This window comes from Sebastes umbrosus, chromosome 3 (assembly GCF_015220745.1).
Source record: "Sebastes umbrosus isolate fSebUmb1 chromosome 3, fSebUmb1.pri, whole genome shotgun sequence".
Classification (NCBI taxonomy): Eukaryota; Metazoa; Chordata; class Actinopteri; order Perciformes; family Sebastidae; genus Sebastes; species Sebastes umbrosus.
In genome coordinates, this window is record NC_051271.1 from 29,748,349 (window position 1) to 29,766,826 (window position 18,478).

Genomic DNA, 18,478 nt, shown 5'->3' on the forward strand with positions numbered 1-18,478 from the left:
ATTTATGGCCGTATGCCTCTCGTGGTTGTGGTGATTCCCGCTTTTTGAAAACCACCTTTTATTGACAACACATTTTATTGACTGTCTTAAACCGTCGTTGACTGCTGACTCCTGACTACTCTTGACCGGCCGGTAGGGGCCGCAAGTGATCAGCAACCTCAGTTTGGTCTTTTGTTTCCGCTACGTATTAGGAATTATTCTCTCTTGATTTGCACGACAAGGTAAGACAATTGTATATATGCATGTATGGGGGCAGAATAGCTCAGTCCTTGCGGAAAGATTGTTTAATGGGGACAACCCCACTACCACTAAACAAAGACATTCTGGTCCTGCAGCAAATTAAAAACATGACACCCACTGAAAACCAACAATCACACCACCACTTACTGTATCAGAGCATGTAAAGTCATTAAATCATGTGAATACTGATCATATAAAAACAACTTACACCTTCTACATTTTCTACTAAATGACACCACTGACAGATGATTTGAAGGCTTCTTTTCCATTAAATACAGCATTCAATAAAAATAAAGGAAAATATTATTACAGAAAAGAGCTTTTTCACCGCACCGTTGTGACGAAAAGAGAGCTGAGCCTGAAGGCAAAGCTCTCGATCTACCGGTCAATCTTCATTCCTACTCTCACCTATGGTCATGAGGGTTGGGTCATGACCGAGAGAACTAGATTGCGGGTACAAGCGGGCAAAAAGGGTTTCCTCAGGAGGGTGGCTGGCGTCTCCCTTAGAGATAGGGTGAGAAGCCCAGTCATCCGTGAGGAACTCGGAGTAGAGCCGCTGCTCCTTCGCATTAAAAGGAGCCAGCTGAGGTGGTTCGGGCATCTGGTAAGGATGCCACCTGGGCGCCTCCCTAGGGAGGTGTTCCAGGCACGACCAACTGGGAGGAGGCCACGGGAAAGACCCAGGACTAGCTGGAGAGATTATATCTCCACACTGGCCTGGGAACGCCTCGGGTTCCCCTAGTCAGAGCTGGTTAATGTGGCCCGGGAAAGGGAAGTTTGGGGTCCCCTGCTGGAGCTGTTGCCCCTGCGACCCGACCCCGGATAAGCGGTTGAAGATGAGTGAGTGATGAGTGAGCTTTTTCACAGCAGACATTTGAATTGTCATTGCAGGAAAAGCACATATTAATAATAGCTCTGCTCCAATTAAGTATTCCAGTAAGCCCAGCCTGCGAGCCAGCATGCACAATGCCTGGAATGCAGCCATCATTAATGTTATGAATAATACTTCCAACTACGACATGTCAAAATGTGAGCTGTGAAAAAGGCCTACTTTGTAATAACGCCTGCATTCATCGCCTGCATCCCTTTCCTTCCAGGAGCGAATTGCACTGTTCGAACTGATGATTTGGCCTCTCCACCACATGCTGCCGTCATTAATTCATTGCCATTCAATTTTAAATCCTTCTTTGCCAGCATATCTGTTATTAAACACACATATGCAGGGGCCAGCCAAATCATTCTCATTCCAACTTTGTTAAGACCGCTTGGCGTCACTTTCTAACGCACTGGGTAGTCCAGCATGTCAAACTATGACGCTTAAAGCTGAAGTAGGCGAGATTGGAGCAAATATGATTAAAAAAAGTTATTTTTATAAAACGGTCGCTATATCGTGACAGTAATACATGAAACACGTAACCTGAAAAAAATCATGTGCCTCTGTGTCCTCTGTTGTCCTCCGGTGTCCTCCGGTGCTCCTAACGGCATCTGTAAGATTTCACTTACTGGAGGAAAACAAGCAGTAAGAACTGATCTGACCCTAACCCTTTCTAAAGCCTGAGAACAGAGCCATGATGAGTCGCAGAAGTCTAGTTATCTCTCAGAACTCTTGAATTACAATATGCTGAAAGGTTATCATGGAATTTTCTAATGAGTTTACATTATATTTAAAGGTGTGTCTCATACAGATGCTAAAGGGTGCCTTGTGCGTCAGTATCACATACCGAGGGGCGTGACAAAGCATTGGTATTTGACACCCTGGGAATGAGAACGGACTGGGCCAGCATACTAATGCTTTATCATCTCAAGTGAATTATGTATAACTCTAAAAGTAACTCACCTTCTAACTCAACTTTTTGCATGGATGATGACGTTCCTGAGGACGACTCAATGTGAAATTTTTACACGTAAAATTATTCTTCCCCCAACCCCCTCTAGATGGCACTGCAAGATTTAGTCCGATTTTCAAAAGATTTTATAGGACCAAAAGTGTTTTTTAGGAGTTGCATTAAGACATTATTGGCTTGGATGTTATGGTTATGTTTGATAAATACCATCCATATTGACAGGGTTCTGTTTTAGCACTTTAAATCATATTCTGATAACATTACAGAGATAATATATAAATATATATATAAACTGGAAAAACAAAGTTCGGAAACTTGTGTTTGATGGATTATTTCTCTGTTGTTACAATGCTAATTGGCATTGTATTTTACATCGTTGGAAAGCCTGTTTATTTACCTTCGCAATGATGTCCAACTTGTAAGGATCATGCATTTGTGGGATGAGCAGCACAGCTGATTATGTGGGTAGCGCCCAAGAAAAATTTGCCAAAATGCTCCGTGAATGGTAAACAGTGTATTCTCCTGTTGGCACTGACTCTTGTTTTGAGTTGTTTGGTGGATTGGATGATTGAACTCTCTATCAGTAACAAGGAACAAACAAGACATATTGGCAATTTTACACTTTATTCATTTAATACAATATGTCAGGAGCCTCAGTAGCGGTGGAAGATCCATACGCAGCCACAACAGCCTGGCACCTCCTCCTCATGCTGGTCACCAACCTGGTCACACGTTGCTGTGGGATGGCGTTCCATTCCTCGACCAGGATTCGTTGCAGGTCAGCCAACGTGGTTGTGTTGGTCACTCTAACACGTACAGCACGCCCAAGCTGATCCTACAAGTGTTGAATTGGGTCGAGGTCTGGACTCTTGGCAGGCCGTTCCATTCTCTCTACTCCCACATTGTGGAGGTAGTCTGTGATAACCCTGGCTCTGTGGGGGCGAGCGTTGTCATCTTGGAGGATGAAATTAGGTCCCAGATTGTGGAGATATGGGATCGCCACTGGCTGCAGAATCTCATCCCGATATCTCACTGCATTGAGATGGCCTTCAATGATGACAAGCCTTGTTTTGCCAGTGAGGGAGATGCCGACCACCAAAAGCTGTTACTCGATCGGTGCAACAATCAGCATAGCGTTCTCCGCGTCGTCTCCATACTTTGACCCTGCCATCCAACTTTCGCAGACAGAACCTGGACCCGTCACTGAACATTACATTCCCCCACATGTTCAGGTTCCATTGTCTGTGTTGTCGACACCAGCGCAAACGGGCCTGACGGTGGAGGGCAGTCATTGCAGGCTTCCTGGTAGCCTTATGAGAATACACTGTTTACCATTGGCAGAGCATTTTGGCAAATATTTCTTGGGCGCTACCCACATAATCAGCTGTACTGCTCATCCCACAAATGCATGATCCTTACAAGTTGGACATCATTTCGAAGGTAAATAAACAGGCTTTCCAACGATGTAAAATACAATGCCAATTAGCATTGTAACAACAGAGAAATAATCCACCAAACACAAGTTTCCGAACTTTGTTTTTCCAGCATATATAATTTTTGCTTCATGGTTTGCATCCTATTTCATCCTATCTGCTAAGAGTTACCTTTTGATCTCAACATCCATCCATCCATCCATCTTCAACTGCTTATCCGGGATCGGGTCGCGGGGGCAACAGCTCCAGCAGGGGACCCCAAACTTCCCTTTCCCGGGCCACATTAACCAGCTCTGACTGGGGGATCCCGAGGCGTTCCCAGGCCAGAGTAGAGATATAATCTCTCCACCTAGTCCTGGGTCTTCCCCGTGGTCTCCTCCCAGCTGGTCGTGCCTGGAACACCTCCCAAGGGAGGCGCCCAGGAGGCATCCGTGCTAGATGCCCGAACCACCTCAACTGGCTCCTTTCGACGCAAAGGAGCAAGGACTCTACTCCGAGTCCCTCACGGATGACTGAGCTTCTTACCCTATCTCTAAGGGAGACGCCAGCCACCCTCCTGAGGAAACCCATTTCGGCCGCTTGCACCCACGACCTCGTTCTTTCGGTCATGACCCAACCCTCATGACCATAGGTGAGAGTAGGAACGAAGATTGAACGGTAGATCGAGAGCTTTGCCTTCCGGCTCAGCTCTCTTTTCGTCACAACGGTGCGGTAAAGCGAATGCAATACCGCCCCTGCTGCTCCGATTCTCCGACCAATCTCACGTTCCATCGTCCCCTCACTCGCGAACAAGACCCCGAAATACTTAAACTCCTTCACTTGGGGTAAGGACTCATTCCCTACCCGGAGTAGGCAATCCACCGGTTTCCTGCTGAGAACCATGGCCTCAGATTTAGAGGTGCTGATTCTCATCCCGACTGCGTCACACTCGGCTGCGAACCGATCCAGTGAGTGCTGGAGGTCGCAGACCGATGATGCCAACAGGACCACATCATCTGCAAAAAGCAGCGATGAGATCCTCAGCACACCGATCTGCAAACCCTCCTCCACCCGACTACGCCTCGATATCCTGTCCATGAATATCATGAACAGGATTGGTGACAAAGCGCAGCCCTGGCGGAGGCCAACCCCCACCGGAAACGAGTCCGACTTATTGCCGAGGATCCGAACACAGCTCTCGCTTTGGGCGTACAGGGATTGGATGGCCCTGAGAAGTGCCCCCCTCACCCCGTACTCCCGCAGCACCCCCCACAGTATCTCCCGGGGGACCCGGTCATATGCCTTCTCCAAGTCCACAAAACACATGTAGACTGGATGGGCATACTCCCAGGCCCCCTCCAGGATCCTTGAGAGAGTGAAGAGCTGGTCCGTTGTTCCACGGCCAGGACGGAATCCGCATTGTTCCTCTTCGATCTGAGGTTCGACTATCGGCCGAACCCTCCTTTCCAGCACCTTGGAGTAGACTTTACCAGGGAGGCTGATCAGTGTGATACCCCTGTAATTGGCACACACTCTCTGGTCCCCCTTTTTGAAAAGGGGAACCACCACCCCGGTGTGCCACTCCTTAGGCACTGTCACCGACTTCCACGCGGTGTTGAAGAGACGTGTCATCCAAGACAGCCCCTCCCCACCCAGAGCCTTCAGCATTTCTGGGCGGATCTCATCAACCCCCGGGGCTTTGCCACTGTGGAGTTGTTTGACTACCTCAGTGACTTCCACCAGGGTAATTGATGATGGTCCCCCATCAGCTTCCAGCTCTGCCTCTACCATAGAGGGCGTATTGGTCGGATTCAGAAGTTCCTCAAAGTGCTCCTTCCACCGCCCGATTACCTCCTCAGTTGAGGTCAACAGTGTCCCATCCTTACTGTACACAGCTTGGATGGTTCCCCGTTTCCCCCTCCTAAGTTGCCGGATGGTTTTCCAGAAGCACTTTGGTGCCGACCGAAAGTCCTTCTCCATAGCTGCTCCGAACTTCTCCCACACCCGCTGCTTTGCCTCCGTCACGGCAGTGGCTGCTGCTCTTCGGGCCCGTCGGTACCCTGCAACTGCCTCCGGAGACCTCCGAGATAACATATCCCGGAAGGTCTCCTTCTTCAGTCGGACGGCTTCCCTGACCACCGGTGTCCACCACGGTGTTCGAGGGTTGCCACCCCTTGAGGCACCTAAGATCTTAAAACCACAGCTCACCGCCGCAGCTTCAGCAATGGAAGCTTTGAACATCGTCCACTCGGGTTCAATGCCCCCAACCTCCACAGGGATGCCAGAAAAGCTCCGCCGGAGGTGTGAGTTGAAGATCTCTCGGACAGGGGCCTCCTCCAGACGTTCCCAGTTCACCCTCACTACGCGTTTGGGCTTACCAGGTCTGTCCAGAGTCTTCCCCCACCCTCTGACCCAACTCACCACCAGATGGTGATCAGTTGACAGCTCCGCCCCTCTCTTCACCCGAGTGTCCAAAACATGCGGCCTCAGATCAGATGATACAATTACAAAATCGATCATCGACCTTCGGCCTAGGGTACTCTGGTACCACGTACACTTATGAGCATCCTTATGTTCGAACATGGTGTTCGTTATGGACAATCCATGAGTAGCACAGAAGTCCAACAACAAACGACCACTCGGGTTTAGATCAGGGAGGCCGTTCCTCCCAATCACGCCACTCCAGGTGTCTCCATCGTTGCCCATGTGCGCGTTGAAGTCTCCCAGGAGAACTATGGAGTCCCCTACTGGAGCCCCATACAGGACTCCATTCAGGGTCTCCAAGAAGGCCGAATACTCCGAACTGCTGTTTGGTGCATACGCACAAACAACAGTCAGAGTTTTCCCCCCCATAACCCGAAGGCGTAGGGAGGCGACCCTCTCGTCCACCGGGGTAAACTCCAACATAGCGGCACTCAGCCGGGGATTTGTGAGTATCCCCACACACGCCCGCCGCCTCACACCATGGGCAACTCCAGAGAAGAATAGAGTCCAACCCCTATCCAAGAGTACGGTTCCAGAACCGAGGCTGTGCGTAGAGGTAAGCCCTACCAGATCCAACTGATAGCGCTCCACCTTCCGCACAAGCTCCGGCTCCTTCCCCCACAGAGAGGTGACGTTCCACGTCCCGAGAGCCAGCCTCTGCCGCCCGGGTTCAGTCCGTCGAGGTCCCTGGCCTTCACTGCCACCCGTGTGGCAGCGCACCCGACCCAAGCGGTTCTTCCCGCAGGTGGTGAGCCCACAGGATGGAGAGGAGGGGGGTGCCACGTTCCTTCTTCGGGGTATCCCCGGCCGGGCTCCGTGGCAAGCCCGGCCACCAGACGCTCGTTGACGGGCCCTCCGTCTGGGCCTGGCTCCAGACGTGGGCCCCGGGCTTCCTCCGGGCCGGGTAACTTCTCCTCTGCCTCGTGTCGTCATTGGGGTTTTTGTGAACCATTCTTAGTCCGGCCCCTCACCTAAGACCAATTTGCCATGGGAGACCCTACCAGGAGCACGAGGCTCCAGACAACACAGCCCTCAGGGTCATAGGGACACACAAACCTCTCCACCACGTTAAGGTGATGGTTCCCGGAGAGGTGATCTCAACATATATTACATAAAACATGTAATTGCTTAATGGCAACTTTCAGCCACAAAGACAAGAAAAAAGAAGGAAAGTTACTTTTCAATGGTGATCTATTGGTGATTTATTCATTTGAATCATTTTATGGTACAAATAGTGAGTTGGTTATTGTTGCCATAAAAGGCTTTCAACTGTTAACAGAAGGAGTTTAATCAATAAATCTAACTTAAGATGATGGTAGTCCGCCTATTTAACTATTATTAATAGTTAATCCTATTATTTTTTAATATTAGTGTTCCGTGAAAATATGTTCAAGTCTCATCATGTTGTTAAAAGACTGTGCAATATTGAAAACTTTTAAACAAAGATTTTTCCACAAATTGAGTGAATTTGTTCATGTTGAAATATTTAGTCTTCAATAAAAACAAATATTTTTTTGTCACCATATAAAAGAACTGAAATTTAAATTTAAATAAAAAAATCCAAAATGCAATAAAAATTAAATCAATATAATAAGTTTAGATGCAAATGAAAAGCCCTATAAATTGAATTTATTTGCAGCCTTTAAAAAAACCCACATAAAAGAATCCACTGGACAGATTAAATGTAACATGGTATATTATACTGAGACAACATCACGCAGGTCAAGCCAAGAAAAAATATGATTATGATAATTTGATTTTTCACATTTAACATTTTTACAACACGATTGCACATTTTAAATCAACAGATAAAGAGAAGAAGAATTCACAGCTTGTATGGAGTCTTCTAGTACAGTGCAGAGTAATGCAGGTACAACCCACATTTTACACAAGTGAGCACAGGGTTCATGATGACGCCTGATGTGTTTGCATAAAGAGGTTTTGGTCCTGTCCTGAATGTTTCTTTAGTCACGGTTGTCTTCACTACCTTTTGTTATGACGTCAGCTGAGTTGATACTGCAGTGCTTGGTTCACATGCGTTTATAGACGTGCAGGACCCGTTCACAGTTGGGGCAGCAATGCTCCACATCCTTGCAATCATCCACCCAGAAGGGGATGAGACAGCAAGGCCAGCACCTGGTGTGGAGTATCAAAATAAAGTCAAAATAATATAACCATTAATTTTAAGCTGGCTAAAAAGCCCCCCTGCTGCCTTAGTAGTAATATGTGAGTTACCTGAACTTACGGATTTAATTCAATTCAATTTATTTTTATACAGCGTCAAATCATAACAGAAGTTATCTCAAGACGCTTTTCATATAGTACTAGTACTATTATAATATGTACTCTATAATTTAGAGACCCAACAAGAGATCCCCCATGAGCATGCACTAGGTGTGACTTTAGTAATAAAAAAACTCCCCTTTAACAGGTAGAAACCTTAGGCAGAACCAGGCTCTGGATGCACAGCAACCACAATAATAGCACAACAGCTATAAATAGTAATACAAATAGGACTAATAACAATAATCATCATGGTTATAATAGAATGATAATAGAAATATCAGTAATAACAACAGTAATAATAATAGAAAAATGACTATTACTGATAATAATACAATGATGTATATGAATGATTGGTTCAAAATCGCCTTGTGAGTTTTGAAAATGTAAAACCTACTGAGTTAAATTTACTGAACTTGAGAACACAAATGCAACATACATAAAGGGATAGTAGGGTGTTTTGAAGTGGGGTTGTATGAGGTATTTATCCATAGTCAGTGTATTACCTACAGTAGATTACGGTTGGCACGCCTCCAGTTTGGAGAAGCAGACAGGAGTTACAGCACGGAAACAAAGCAATGTACTGCTGTGGACGATGCCGGCAGCAAAACATATTTTAGCCTTCTAAAAGAAAGACTCACCTAAAAAAAATCTAAATCAGTTTAAGTGTACGCTATATTTAGAATATTTTCACCGGTTTGCTCCCTTGCGATAACTCCTGTCAGCTTCTCCAAACTGGAGGCGTGCCGACCGTCATCTACTGTAGGTAATACACTGACTATAGATAAGTACCTCATACAACCCCACTTCAAAACACCTAAACTATCCCTTTAAGATGTTAATTTGAATCAACATGAAGAATTTACATGTGTCTCCTGCTGTTGTGGTCACTGCTGCTTCCAGTGATACCATTACATCATGAGTGCACCGGGGACTGGACTCCATACTAACCTTCTTTGTGGTTCGCTTTGTTTTTATTATCATGATAAGAAACAACTATGACTTATCTTAAAATGCATTTAAGACACACAGCAAGTTTCATCATGTATGTTTTTTTCAAACTACAAAAAAGAGGGGTCACTGGAGAGTTTTAACTCTCAAACAATGCATGCAGGGAAGCTTGGTAATATGCTAATATGTTTCTTCACAAACTTAATGTAATGAGTTGAGCAAACTCTCAGCAGTACATTAATTCAGCTTTTCATTAAAGTTTAAAAAAAAAAAAAAAACACTCAAGTGAACTAATTTATAAATTCTGAAGTTGTCTGAAAATATAAATTAATATTATAAGTTAAATTAACTCGAAATTACTAAAACTATTTTATGTTAATGAGGAAAGATTAATTGATTCCACTAAATCCCTGTAAGATGTTAATATGGGCGTGACTGTGTGTGTTGTTGGGTTCTCTACTCACAAGAAGAATGCTAGTATGCCACAGATCATCCAGGTGAACAGACCAGCTTTGTACTTGACTTTAGTGACAATAGTGCTTTGGCAGTAAGGACACACCATCTGTCCGGGAAAATCCTCCGGCAGCTGCTGAACCATTACCACCTGGCTCACTGTGAAGGACACACCCAACACCCTGTAAAACCCACTGACAGTCCACACCTCCTCACCAACCCGTCACTGAACTCAAAGCTCTCAGAGGTTTTGCTTTATTCTATTCAAAGTTATTTTAACTTGTTAGAAACTGTTGGAAAGAGACACTCACCGGGTTCGACGAACTGAGGTTGTTGTAGGCTGTACTGGTAAGTAACACTTTGAACTTCATAGCCTATGAGAAAGAGATATTAAGTTTGAGTAACGTTTAGCTAAAGAACAGAGTGATAAACAAGCTGCCAAGAGGCTCCGATTACCACATGGACTAAAATGACACAATTAACTCAAGAATATAAGAGCTACATTACAGTAAAATATGCAGGTAAAATGACTCAGATGAGGGTCCCTGATCTCTTACTGGGCTGGTAGCCAGGCAGAGGTTGCATGACAGGCTGAGCTTGGAAGCCAGGCTGAGCTTGGAAGCCAGGCAGAGGTTGCATGACAGGCTGAGCTTGGATGCCAGGCTGAGCTTGGATGCCAGGCAGAGGTTGCATGACAGGCTGAGCTTGGATGCCAGGCTGAGCTTGGATGCCAGGCAGAGGTTGCATGACAGGCTGAGCTTGGATGCCAGGCTGAGCTTGGATGCCAGGCTGATTTTGGTAGACTCCCACGTTGTTGTAGATAGGGAGACCGGGGTACGGCGGTGGTAGGTCCTGACCCTTTTCCATGATATCTGCTAAAGGAGCAGGAAAAAGCTTCTAAGCAACAGAAAATACAGCAAAAAAGCAACCGGAGTAATCCTTGTAATCCAAAATTCAGTTCTGATCTCTGAATGAAGCAAAGTGAAGATGTTGAACAGAGCAGGGTTGGGTGGTTAAAATGTGGGAGGGACTTGGGTCCAGATTAAAACCTGAATCATCACTATCTATTTTTGCATCTCTTCTCTCTTTGTGTGTGAACACCTTCTAATCAAGTTGAAGAGCATTTAATCGTGAAGCAATGAATGGCCAAAACTCTTTCTCCATGACGTATGTATGCAAGCAAACTGGTTTGTTGGTATTTTATTTTGACTTTATAATATTCAAAAGTGAAACTAGGCAGCAGCTCCCTGCTCTCATGTGACCAGAGGTCCCATTCTTCTGTAGGGCAGCTTTATGTAAATGATTCTTTAATCTCACTGTTTCAACAAACACACAAATAGTCCCCTATATTCAATGGTATCTTTTATGAGCAATTTATTTGCATGTAACTTCTCCAACACACCTGTCGACAGCTAATGCAAACGAGCCACTGTTGTGAATTTGTATCAAAACTGCACTCCCATCCTCTCCCATCACTGCCTCAGTGTGTGTGTGTGTGTGTGTGCGTGTGTGTGTGTGTGTGTGTGTGTGTGTGTGTAGCAAGGTCACAGCCAAATCTATGTGAGGGAGACCAATGCACTCAGGTTGTTCTCATACCCCGCTGGTAGCTATACCTACGAAAAGTAATGCACTATAATTTGTATATATCCCACAAAATCAATTTGTATGTAATCTGCGTAATCGTGAACCAGGAAAGAGCGACAAACGCAGCGTAGGGAGGAGGATGGGGTGGATGAGTGGGTAAACAAACACCAGACTTTCGCCCAGGAGACCGGTGTTTGTATCCCGAGAGACGTTGGTCATGTAAGTTCCGTACTTGAGTAACTCCACTTCCACAATCTTTTCCTAAACCTAACTAAGTAGTTTCCAAGTTGTTTCCTATGAAAACTGAATTTTTTTTTAGATTATTTTTTTTGGCATTTCAAGCCTTTATTGGTAGGAGAGTGGACAGTCTAGAAATGAGGACAGAGACAGGGGGCGACATGCGGAAATAGCCTCAGGTCAGATTTGAACCCGGGCCGCCGCGGTTAGGACTAAGCCTTGTTATATGAGCGCTCTACCAACTGAGCTATCGGGGCGCCCACGGAAATTAATTTTGAAAAGACTGGAGCGGAAATTGTTTGCGTGCGTCATGTGTGGACATTCGCACGAAAAATTAGGAATACATTTTTGGTAAGATATCATAGGAACCGTTGGTGGTTTTGAGCGAGTTTTGTTTAAAACAAGTGTTTCTAAGGTCAAGAATGAACTTTCATGCTGAATCAGAATGTTAAAACTAAAATCAATCATCAATAGCATAGACAGCCCTCTGTTGTGTTCAGCTTGTGACATTTATTTGCGTGTGCCTGCGTTGTCAAATTGGTGAATTGAGTTTTATTTATTTACAGCGTTTCTTTTCTAAATGCTGATATTTTCTTCATTTGCATTTGTTTTCTTTTGAGCTGCATGCGTTGAGCTCTCTTGGCCACCGTACACAAATCAGACAATGCAGTCTGGTACAGGTGACTTACTGAGAATAAAAGGAAAGAGAAATGGAAAAATAAAAAACACGTGCGGGTGAGTGAGGTGGCAGATCTCGTTCAACCTGTCCACCATGCCATTGAGTTCCTATGAACGCTGTTGCTCAATCAAGACCTATAATCAGGACTGATGACTCAACTTATAATCATGTCTAAGGAGTCAAATAAAGTTTCAGATTTTGACCTCAACTTAACAATTGTTACATATGTGACAAGCTTAAGCCACTTTTTAACTGGCACACATATGAAAACCAAGCCACACACACACATTCACACACACACACACACACACACACACACACACGCACACACGCACACACACACACACACACACACACACACACACACACACACACACATCAACATCAACATTAAAGGGACTGTTTGTAACTTTTTACAGGTATAAATCTACCGGGTCAGTGTCCCATGCACGCTCGTGGGGGCTATGCTGTTTAGACTTCCTGTGGACACGTACCATCACACTCCAACACAAACTACACGGAAGCACCAAAACCTCAAAGTTATATCTAGTGAAGCCCGTCTGTTAAACAGTGTTGGCGGCGGTCGTAGTACGTGGGGGAGACCGTAGCTTTGGTCTCCAGGGCCGGAGTCTCTGCTGTACTCTGCTCCGCTGCCTGCCTTCACTCACACACCGCGTGCGTTCTCGCTCCACCTCTAGATGTGCATGCGCGCACACTCCACACTGCAGAAGACTTTGTAGCTCTGAGAATATCTAGTAAATGTACAATGGATGTTTGTGCAGAAATAAATGCTGCAGCTCCTCCAGACCAACAGAGGTTTTCCGTGTCTTGTGAAGTGACGGGGCTCTGCAGCGAGAAACGTTATTGTCTCCGACCGGATGCTGGTGTATCCCTCCTAGCGCAGTCGGAGACGATAAAGTTTCTCATCGTGCTTCAGCCTAAAAGCCAACACTAGGATCAGATCTAAATCATGTTCATGGAGAGACCTTCGTCTGGTCAGCTAACATTACTGCCAAGCAGGTGAAATATAGAGTGATATTGTGGTTTTAGCTGACGTGTGTCGCCTCACTGTTTTGAGCGATGCTCATTCATGTCTATTTAGAGCGAGCACAAGCGCGAGCCCGACGCTGACTTTCGTTGAATTAACGGCCACAGGTGTCACTGTTAACAAGCATTTCTGATTCTTACAAACAGTCCCTTTAAGTGAGGTTTACTGTAGTTGTTTCACCTCACCTCCAAGTTTACGTACACTTTCATTTACATACACTTAGTTTGCATTCAATGCAAATGGCTCTTTTTGACTTTTTTGACAGTCTGTATGTAAAGGCTAATATACAGCTAGCGGGTCATTGTTGTGAAAGAATCCCTGACAGGGCGATGCCGCACCCCGACGTGGAGAGGGGAGTCTTTCACAACAATGACCCGCTAGCTGTACATTATCCCGCTTATTACACGGCTACTTACTTAATAAATCAACAATTTGAGGCGCCGCTATAACTCACCTGGTAGAGTGGGCGTCCCATGTACCAAGGCTGAGTCCTTAACGCAGCGGCTCAGAGTTCGGATCCAACCTTTGGCCCTTTGCTGTATATTAACCCCTCCCTCACTCTCTCTCTCATTACTATCTCTCTCTTTATCAATAAAGGCATTGAAAAGCCAAAAAAATAAAATAAAATAAATGATCTTTAATAAATTAATAATTTGACACATAGACGGTCGACCAGAGTGGGACATCAGAATTTCGTCCATAGCAACGGTCTACTACACATAGCGACGGTCTGCTACAGAAAAATAGCAGACCGTAGAACGCCGTGATTAACCAATCAGAATCGAGTATTCAACAACGCCGTGTAATAAATATACAGGGCAAAGGAAGGATAAGATTAACTTAGTACTATAATAGACGTCCCTTTTCTGAACCTAAAGAACAGACTAAAAGCCATTCAGACTGCTTGTCTCTTTTTTAAAAATCGCTGTCAAGTTGCTGCTCTTAGATTTTGAACTACAGAATCATAAAAGTCAACAAAATCAGACAAACAAAAAAACGTTCAGATTCTGCTAGCGTGCAGTATCTCTTCTTACTCTGAGCTTGTTTCTTTTTGAGGACAGATATAATGCTGCTTACCTTATTATGGAGAGGCAAGGAGGGTGTGTGAGAGCCTGGACCTGCTTCTCCGGATGTTTGAGACAAACTGAGAATGACAACCATACAAATGCTGTGTGTCGGAATGAAGGTTGAGCAACATTGTGAAAAGGTGAAGTCATTGTGGGTGTGGAACTGTGGTGCATCACACCATATTTGTAGAATTTCAAATTGTTATTCTCTTTTTCCAACATATATTTGCTTCACTATCAAAATAAATCACCATTACTCTTTTCTGTAGTGTCTTGCCACATTGACACTTCCAACAAAACAATTTAAAGAGACAATATTATATTATTTTACTCATTTTCTGTATTTTGTTTTACAGTATTAGATTACTAGATGCTTGAAAATGTTATGTATTGATTGATTGAAACCTTTATTTACACCGTAAAAGCTCACCAAGGGCAGGAGTGCCCTACAGGGACATACAACTAATACGTGTTAGAATAAAACAGTAGTTACGTAATAAATAAAACACAGCATCTAACAAAAGGTAAAAAATAAAACAAAAACAGCTACAAGACAAAAAAGGACAAGGATATCAATTAAAACATTTCATATTCAATAGTACATTAATGTTTCAATGTGTGAGACAAAGTGTGAGAAACATATACCTTAGGCTATACTGAAGAAGGTGCAAAGTAAATAAAAGCTGTTTTCTCCAAAGCATTCTTACTGTAATCCTGGGGATTTATAAAAGAAAACTACACTGAGCTTGTGAGGGATATCTTTAATATGTTGTTCATTCATTTGTAAACAGGGGACATTTATAAATGTGTTCATTTGAATACAGTAAATATCACAGGAACATGTTTTGCTCTGATATTCCAGGTGAAGCCTGAAGTGCAACTTTTGACATTTGGAGATATTTGGATAATTCAAGGAGGAATAAAAAGTCACTTTGGAAGGCTGACATGAATAAACTTTAAAGGATAAGGCTGCATTGTTCTTTTTTTTTTTCTTATATGTAAAAAAAAAAATTCTGTGAAAATATCAAACCAATAATACACCAATCCGTTTATTCCCCAGCTTGTCTGTGACACTCAGCCCCAGGCACAATAGTTCATACTTAAAGGAACAGTGTGTGACAAACATGGGATCTATTGGCAGAAATGGAATATAATATTAATAAGTGTGTTTTTCTTTAGTGTATAATCACCTGAAAATAAGAATTGTTGTTTTTGTTCATTTAGAATGAGCCGTTTGTATCTACATAGGGAGCGGGTCCTCTTCACGGAGCTGGCCGCCATGTTTCTACAGTAGCCCAGAAAAGGACAAACCAAACACTGGCTCTAGAGAGAGGGACATTCCTGTTTTCGTATCGACCACCATAGTTCTCCAACACGCTTGGCACACGGGAGAAGTTCAATACGAACGTCAATCAAAGTGGGTCACAAATATATAAGTGCTGTCAATCGATTAAAATATTTCATTGTGATTAATCACATATTAATCGCTCATTTTTAATCTGTTCAAAAAGTACCTTAAAGGGAGATTTGGCAAGAATTTAATACTATGATCACCATGGGAGTGGGCAAATATGCTTGCTTTATGCAAATGTATGTATATATTTATCATTGGAAATCAATTAACAACACAAAACAATGACAAATATTGTCCAGAAACCCTCACAGGTACTGCAACAACAGCTGTCAGTGTGTCAGTGTGCTGACTTGATTATGATTTGCCCCAAACTGCATGTGATTATCATAAAGTGGGCATGTCTGTAAAGGGGAGACTCGTGGGTACCCATAGAACCCATTTTCTTTCACATATCTTGAGGTCAGAGGTCAAGGGGACCCCTTTGAAAACGGCCGTGCCAGTTTTTCCTCGCCAAAATTTAGCGTAAGTTTTGAGTGTTTTTTAGCCTCTTTTGCGACAAGATAGTATGACATGGTTGATACCAATGGATTCTTTAGGTTTTTCTTGTTTCATAGGATACAAGTATCTTACCTCTAGTTTTAAAACTGAAAAACTGCCCTCTACAACCTAAAAATGCCATGTTTCCCCCTCCCCTTACCTATTTGTCCGTGTGTATGTATGAGAGTGCGCCTGTGTATGTCGCCTGTGTTTGTCGTTTGTCTCCTGTTTGTCTCACACCGTTTTCCCCCCGAAAGTGTAAAGCGTCTTTGAGATCTTTAAAAGCGCTATATAAGTTTAATTTATTATTATTATTATTATCATTATTATTACATTGCGTTAATGCGATAAAGAAATTAGTGGCGTTAAAACGAATTTGCATTAACGTGTTATTATCGCGTTGACTTTGACAGCCATAAAACATAGACTTTCATTTGTTTTCCAAAAGGTTAAATATTGTCCTGGGCAATGTAGTTTTAAGCAAAAGTTTTTCAAACAGGAGTAAATAGTGCCTTTGAAGGGGACTATTTTCAACTGCGAATTAACACACATTTGGAATCGTATTGAGTATTTGCAGCAGCAGGACAGACAGTGTCTTTGGGATCAACTGAAAATATACTAAAGTACCCAGGTTCATGGTAATGGAAGAACATCTCACCCAATGAAACAGTGTGGCTGTTCTCAATAAGTTGCTATACACAAAATCACATCGAGTATCCAACAATAATCCACAGAATTTGTGTAAGGTGTGATAGTAAAAGAGCCCCAGCAGAGGGCGCAGTGTGACTGTATTTTGCCAGACCTTCATTCATCACTTGTATTTGCTTTGCTTTGCTTTTGTCTACCATCATCTTGTGTTTCAGGATTCATTCATTTACCTCGTCTTTTGAAAGCATGTCACAACACAACGACTGCACTTACTCAGTTTTATATGCAATGCTGCATACTGGCCATTTGGGATAAGCAGTCAACCAGGAATATCTGGAGAAATACATTGTGCAGGAATGTGGCTGACTGTAATCATATTTGAACATGGTTACAGCTTTACTGGCACCAGTACTACTCCTAGTCTGCTCCTCATGACAACATGTTAGCAGCCTGGCCGCTGTGAGTTTCCACATCCGTCTTTATGAGTATTTTTTTCCAAAGCCTATCCAGCATGTGAAAAGACTTTCTCTTTGCTTTGAGATTGTAAGGTTCAGCAAGATCACCAAAGGTGGTGATAGGTGGCTTAGGCATTAGCCATGGCATAAAGGACTGCGTGGGTTTCCTTCCACTGTACAAGTCATACAGATCAGGTGATAGACGGATGCCTTGTCAAGGGTCAATCCTGCCTTCAGCCCTTGATGACACAAAAGCACTTAACAAAATGGATGGATGGGTAGTTCATGTTGAATGTATATATTTATGTAGGACTATTTTAGATATTTTTTTGTCTAAGAACTGTGACTGACGCAGCTGTTGATGGGATGACGTCGACTCCTTCGGAAGAAAATCTATTTTTCTCTCACTATATTGACTGTCAGGTCCCCCCTAGCGTAAATGATTATAGATGTTGAACATTACAAACATGATCTGTTTTATTTCTCATCTCTTATAGTATGGTAAATGATGTTTTTCATTGGAGTTGTTTTAAAGGTAGGGTTGGTAGTTGGTAGTGCTGTTCAAATACATTTTTTGTTATATTTATTATATTACATTCCGACAGCAAACAATAAATCAAATGCTCTGATGAAAAAAAAGAAAGAAATACGGATCTGTGGCTGTCGCAGGACTCTAATAAACTCGTCCAATTTTTTAATTTGGCCCGAATGTAAAGATTAGACGGCTTACCTGCCTGCATGCACTCCAGGGCTGGACTGGCCATCTGGCATACCGGGCATTTTCCCGGTGGGCCTGCGTCCATTTGGGCTGACGCATGTCTTCTTTTTTAAATTTTTTGGCCCATAAAACAGGTAAATCAGCCCATTTATTTTCCTTAATTGACACTGGGCTGGCCAAATCACTCTGTGCCGGGCGGCCACAGTGAGGAGGAGAGGGAGAGAGATGAGGGAGGGAGTGTAGAGTTAAGCAGTTCTGGGCTAGCTGCCTGGCTCAACATATGTCATGAGAGATGAGCAGTGCTCGAAGCTGGCCGGTACGTAGCAGTACACAGTATTTTACTCATTTTACTCCTTGGTGTGCCGTGACTTTTTCAAGCGTACGAGCTTCTCACAAGCTTCCGGTACTCTCCTCTGCCCCTCTCCATATGAGGTTCTCTGGGAGATTCATAATGGTTATACATAACGGCACAGAGTCAGCGTAT

At 43.8% G+C, this 18,478-nt stretch overlaps 1 protein-coding gene across 1 annotated transcript; it reads right to left on the minus strand.

Annotated features, from left to right (window-relative positions):
* Window positions 1-7,164: 7,164 nt before the first annotated feature.
* On the minus strand, window positions 7,165-14,248 carry LOC119484531 (lipopolysaccharide-induced tumor necrosis factor-alpha factor homolog). Its single transcript, XM_037763389.1, has 6 exons — window positions 13,670-14,248; window positions 10,396-10,542; window positions 10,225-10,269; window positions 9,979-10,041; window positions 9,679-9,826; window positions 7,165-8,116 (listed from the first exon to the last, which is right to left on the minus strand). The coding sequence occupies exons 1-6, from the start codon at window positions 13,914-13,916 to the stop codon at window positions 8,011-8,013; spliced, it is 756 nt and encodes a 251-aa protein (XP_037619317.1). The 5' UTR covers window positions 13,917-14,248; the 3' UTR covers window positions 7,165-8,010.
* Between the last annotated feature and the right edge of the window lie 4,230 nt (window positions 14,249-18,478).